The 6,694-nt window shown below is 35.3% G+C and overlaps 1 protein-coding gene across 1 annotated transcript in view; it reads right to left on the bottom strand.

Moving 5' to 3' along the window:
* The window catches only part of LOC106873821 (zinc metalloproteinase nas-14), a 51,910-nt gene that overhangs the window by 36,541 nt on the left and 8,675 nt on the right, over positions 1-6,694 (bottom strand). Inside the window, exons 3-5 of the mRNA XM_014921333.2 lie at positions 4,074-4,176; positions 2,992-3,092; positions 560-680 (exon numbers count right to left, since the gene is read on the bottom strand). Of these exons, the coding sequence (XP_014776819.1) occupies positions 560-680; positions 2,992-3,092; positions 4,074-4,176 (325 nt within the window). The remainder of the gene's footprint in view (positions 1-559; positions 681-2,991; positions 3,093-4,073; positions 4,177-6,694) is intronic.

Here is a 6,694-nt window from a genome sequence, read left to right as displayed (position 1 = left end):
ATATAAAGCTTGATAAGATCAAGAATATTATTCAACTCGCGGTCAGTTTTTCAAAACCTCAGAGACAACACTATTTTTACTGATTCGAAGAAATACTGGTATCCTTCATTTCCAGTACTGAACTGTTTCTAACAATCTTTCTCGTCTGAATATAACGCATAAGAAAAAGTGACATAGCCTGTGATATTCTCCTTGAACATATGTGCTCCGAGAAGACGTCGAGCTAGTTGAATCCTTAGCACGCCAGGCAAAATGCTTAGCGGGATTTTGTTCTTCTTTACGTCCTGATTTTAAATTCCACCGACATCGACTTTGCCTTTCATCCTTTCGGGTTCGATAAAATAAGTACCAGTTATTGAGTACTTGGTGTCGATGTAAACAATTTACCACTCCCTCAAAATTGTTGGCTTTGTGCCAAAATTTGAAAGCAATATTTCGTATGTGTTCCTAAGCAAAATTGCAGATACCTAGATCCTCCACCATTTGAGATGTAAATTAAAAAAAAAAGAAAGAAATATAGTACCATGCTGTACGTTTGTAGAGATACAATACTACTCACCCACTGCCGTGTCTAAAGAGAATTCTGTTCTTGTCAGTCTCTCTTGCAGGTACAAACTTGAGACAAGTGTATCTTTCCCATTCAGTTAAGGCGCGTTTAATGAAATAAAGGTCCTTTACCGCTATTATAAACAAACAGAAAGAAAAATATTTTCGTTAATTTCGTTATATAAATGATTTTAAAAATGATGACAGTATTTACTTTCATCGAATTATGTTCTAATAGTGAGGTCTGTCTCGTCAATCACATATCCGAATTCATCAAAACTGGAATCATAATACAATGGTTCGACTTCATCAACCATAAAATTTCTCGAGTATTTATTTGATGATTGGCACAGTTCTCAGTGAATTCCAGTGATACATACATACATACATACATACATACATACATACATACATACATACATACATACATACATGTGCGTGTTTATGTATGTATGTATGTATGTAGGTATGTCATTATTCAGTTTTATTTCAAAATTTCTTGTCAATAGAGTAACAGCTGGCTTCTAATCTAGGTCCAAGGTTCCTTCATTGGAATTTCAACAACAATGGTACTTTTGTACGTACGTACGTATGTATGCATATATGTATGCGTATGTGTAGATTTGTATGTTTTGTTTTATGTATGTATTCTCATGCATATAGTTGCATATCTAGATATGCTCATATACATTTAAATGATAAACTTCTGGAAAGTTTTACTGATTTTTACACTACTAGTGAAGGATTAGACCTGCAGTCTTCGGATCGGTTTTCTCCTTTCTGGTTTTGAGGAGCCTAATTTCTCAAGATTGGTATTTAGGCTGTATGAGTGTGTGCGTGCGTGTGTGTGTGTGTGTGTGCGCCTGTGTGTGTGCGCGCGTTTGTGTGTGTGCGCCTGTGTGTATGTTTGCGCCTGTGTGTATGTGTGCCCTTGTGTGAATGTGTGCCCCTGTGTGTATGTGTGCGCCTGTGTGTATGTGTGCGCCTGTGCGTGTATGTGCGCGCCTGTGTGTGTATGCGCCTGTGTGTATGTGTACGCCTGTGTGTACGTGTACGCTTGTGTGTGTGTGTGTGTGCGCCTGTGCGCCTGTATGTGTGAGTGTGTCTGTGTGTGAGAGTGGGTCTGTGTATGTGAGAGTGTGTCTCTGTGTGTGAGAGTGTGTCTCTGTGTGTGAGAGTGTGTCTGGGTGTGTTTGTGTGTGTACCTCTGTGTGTGTGTGTGTGTGTGTGTATACACACACAGAAACATCTCCTGGGTTTAGGAAAGAGAGGTAAATGAATCCTCATAAATTGTTAAATAGCAACAAAACTGGTTGGCACTGTTCTTACCTCAAACTGCTAAATGCTACATCGTGGGCGTAATTTCACAAGACAATATATATTTGTGAATGTTAATCTGTATATTTGTGAATATTGTGAATATTGGCTGTGGAGATGTAGTTAATGTGTATGTGTGGACGTGGGTGTGAGAGATAAACGTAACTTAAGAAAGAGAGGAAAAAGAGGGTGTGTGTGTGTGAGAGAGAGAGAGAGACAAAGAGAGAGAGAGAGAGAGCAACAGCGGATCATAACAACTTTTGTGAGTGGGGGAAAGGTAGAGATAAAGTGACAGAATATAATGATATCAGAACATATGATTTTATGGGGAGGTGGGAGAAGTTAAAAAAGACACGCTTACAAACATAAAGAGATCGATAAAATGACATGTAAGGAAATCACTTGAAATCTGAGAAAGTAGTAATTATCGGAATTGTCAAAAATCAGTTAATTTCATATGGAAAATACGAATATTGTCTGTACTAGGGGGATAGATAACGTCCGGCATTTTGAGCAGAGCACTTCTAATTTCTTTGAAGAATTTTGCTGACTGAGAGCAGTGCCGTTTTAAAGCATGGATACACTGGGCAATTAACCGGTGCCCCACAAGTCTAGGAGCTTAATGCTAATCTATGTATGCTGTGGTTGTGTAGTGGGGGACGCCCAACGTATTGCTCTGAATGAGGACCTTTAATATTCGTGAGACGGTCCTGCCTGAGAGACACTATATTAGTTTAATAAATAGAAAGGGCAGTCGACATTTCCCGTAACCAAATGAAAAGAGCAGATGACATAATACAAGCCAAATGAAAAAACGTAGACAACGTATCACGTTGCCAAATGTAAAGGTCAGACGACATATCTTACGACCAATACACAAAAGAAGAAAATTTTATTTTGTTTTTATATCATTGACGTGACATTTTAATATCTGTTATACATTAAACAAGTTTAAGTAAAATGTATTGGTCCATTGTTGACACTCATAAATCAGATGTGATCCATAGTGAGCCTCCAGCCTGTCAGTCTAGTATGGTTTTCGATCAAACGATCCACCATAGATATAGTTTTAATAAACTTTTAAATAGTCGGATATTATTCCAGTCAAAATATAAGCTTAGTACTTACAGAAATCATATGGATCGAATTCGTAAGGGATGATACCGTTTGTCCAGCGAAACTTCTCGTTGCGAACTGCTTTTCGCCTTTTGCGGATGGGTTCCGATTCTCTAAAAGTTGGAAAAAATATAAAATAAAAGATAGAAAATGATATATAAGAAACTGATAGTATACAAAAGAGGAAATGCTATATGTCCTTTGCTATGGATTTTTCCTAGTATATACAAGTTTTGAAAGAAAGTCTTGGTCTAGTACTCATCTTTAACCTGCTATGCTTTGAGATAAATATATTTTTAAATACATCTGTAATAAACGAGAGTGAGTTTTTAGTATATGACAGAGTATACTGAATAGTGAAGGAGAATTCAGTTTTCTCGTGACTCGAGTTTCACGCAGCTACGATCACCAGGTGACTGCTTTTTCTTTTTTTCCATTTAATCATGTGATCCGATGTTTTATCCTTTAGTTTCCAGATGTAGTCGGCGAATTTCGTTGTGCATATTATGTGCATATTATCTGCATGTTTAATGGACAATGCATGGTTAGAAAGTATTTTCTAAAGCTTAACCTCTATCATATTATGTAATATTTCTATATCATTTTTACACTGGGTTTTATACGACAAAATGGAAAATTAGAATTAGAAGCAAGCGATGTAATCTGTGCACAACTTGAAGAGGGAAAATCAACAACTAAAATAAGAGAAATCGAAAAAGTAAACACATGAAAAAGTTTCTATTACGTAAGTAGAAAGCCCTACATTCACTGCACTTAATCCACATAAATTCAAGCACATTTGCAATTGCTTCATTTTAGACACTATCTTCCTTTCCCTTATAATAGCTTCCACTTCTTATTCCCTACTTTTCCAAGCTCAATTAAGAATATCATCATCCCTACACCCGCATTTTCATGCTAATATATACATACAACTACATACCTACCTACCTGTATCATGCATACGTGTGTGTGCATGTATAATATATATATATATATATATATATATATATATATATATATATATATATATGTATATAAGAAAATGACTTTTCTAGTTTTCTACGATTTAATGATCGAATATATATACTCACGTGTTTGGAACTTCATACAAATCGTTAAACTGCTCAATATTCAACATCATATCCAGTTCAGCAAGAATCGATCCATTTGCACCGACAATACTGTTGGCAGCCTCTGAAATGATATTGAATTATAACAGAGGCGACTCTGAGCATTTTGCAATATTTTGTTTTTATAATTTTTAAACCTTTTATATTAACTGAAGTGTGCAGATGAATGTTGCTGTTCAGCCTGAAGCAGTCTAAAACAAGTAAACCTATGATGAAAAGCATTCCAGTCGCGACCAACCCGTCTCTTCTTTTTTCCAGGTTTATACGACTGTGGGTGTCAGAATCGAGAGAGTGTAGGTCAAAATCTCTTGCAATTATTTGATTTTTGTGCATTCCTTCTTTTTTTTTTAGTTTAAATCCCGCCCATATCTGTTTTTCCTGCCTTCATTTTGAAATCAATAATAAAAGAGCCAGTCATAGGGCGAATCTAGATATATATTACTATCTCAGTCCAATAAATGAAAACAATAAAACAATATAAGGATAAAGTTGTAAAGACAGTATTTTCAGCTGGAAAGCATCTATAACATATACTGTTAGAAAATACTCGATTCCTAACATTTGCTGTTATATAAAAGTCATTATTGTTGATTAACTCCAGCTCGGCCTAGATTGTACAGACACATGGTTAAAGATATTTCAGTTGCAACCATGGGCTTAAAAAAACTCCCTCCTTTCCTTTCATCAAGTATGGAAGTTCTTAAAAACACTTCAGCGCTTCCCCTCCGCAAGTGACTAAGTTGTTGAAAACAACGGTCATCATGACTTTTTTCCGAACTACAATGGACTCAGTATCACATCAAATGTGTCCCACTTTTCGAGCATATTACGTTCAGATTTGTAGGAAAGCTGGTTGCTTTTTCTATCAAGTCGAGCAATGACGTGGAATTATAAAAGAGATATTAGGCAACGGTGCTTGAAGTTAAAAAAAAAACATCTTAAGAAGATCTACGTTTTTGAAAGAATATCTTAAAATTGAGTTGGCTGAGAGTTCTATAATCACAATTATTAATTCTGTGTTTTATCCAGAGGTGTGACTTTCATACCAAATTAACAGGAACAGTTATTTATCGTTGTAAAGTTTCTTTTTCTAGTCATACCGACTCATAAGGGTCGGTTTCATGGTTTTTGCGGCGTATAAATTCCCCACTTGGACGGGACGCCAGTCTATCGCAGGATTACTCATTTTTGCCAGCTGAGTGGACTGGAACAACGTGAAATGAAGTGCTTGGCTCAAGGACAAAACGCGTCGCCCGGTCCAGGAATCGAAACCAAAATCTTACGATCATGAATCCAACACTCGAACAACTAAGCCACTCAGCTCCACTCTCTATAAATTCCTAAACAATTTCAACGCGCGTAGAAAAGTAAGTACTTGTACATCGACTATGCGCATTTCATGGTTGAATTAGGACTATATAAAATCATATAAGAAATTAACTTGGATATCGTTTTCTTATATGATTTTATATAGTCCTAATTCAGCCATGAAACGTGCGTAGTCGATGTACAAGTACTTACTTTTATACATTATATTATTGTATTAATTTTTATTGTTCAATTTATACTTTATTTGATTTTTAGATTAATATCTTTATGATGACTGTTTCTTTGTATGGTATAGCTGTGATTATAAAAGTATTTGCTCTTATATATTATATGATTGTAATAATCTTACTGTTCAATATTATATATTATTAAAATTTTAGATTAGTATTTTGTATGGTATATGTCTCACAGCATGGTTTTGGACGGGTTCTTCATTGATTGAGTTGTGGAATGATGGTTCGTCTCTAAATTAGTTATATACATATATTATATATTACAAAATTCGGTCTAATATTATTATACTGAATTTTACCTGTAAGGTTGGAATAATAATTTATTTCCTAATATTATTATTATTATATATATATATGCGAATGTATGTACTTACATATATGTGTTTGTATGCATATATGCATATGTATATGAATATATGTGTATGTGTGTATGCATATATGTATATGTGTGCGTGTGTGTGTGTGTGTGTGTGTGTGTGTGTGTGTGCGTGTGTGTGTATGTGTATGTACCACGGTCTGTATGTATATGCATGAACATAAAACTACTTGACTAAGTGTTGGTCTTCCTTTCTCCTATTTTCTTTTTCCTTTAAGCAGTTATGACAGCGAAAGCTGATTAGGTAATTCTATCTGAACTGGAATGCAAGATTTCCACGTTCATATTTGAATTTTTTGCGTTTCTGTAATATTATTTGCTTTTATTCATTCCTTAACTTGATGGGCATATAACAACAAGCCAGCCGACACTAAAAGTTTGTAGTGAGACATATCTTTATCGATGTACTTGATTAGACCCCGACTGATGGGCCGAAAAATATGTTGTACCCAATAAAGGTTTAATACTGAATCCATCTCCTGTTAATTAATATTATTATATGTATGTATGTATTTATGTATGTATGTATGTATGTATATTCTTTACTCTCTTTTACTTTTTTCAGTCATTTGACTGCGGCCATACTGGAGCACCGCCTTTTAGTCGAGCAAATCGACCCCAGGACTTATTGTTTGGAAGCCTAG

Source organism: Octopus bimaculoides, chromosome 1 (genome assembly GCF_001194135.2).
Source record: "Octopus bimaculoides isolate UCB-OBI-ISO-001 chromosome 1, ASM119413v2, whole genome shotgun sequence".
NCBI lineage: Eukaryota > Metazoa > Mollusca > Cephalopoda > Octopoda > Octopodidae > Octopus > Octopus bimaculoides.
The sequence above is the reverse complement of the archived record's forward strand: the minus strand, read 5'-3'. Positions and strand labels throughout refer to the sequence as shown.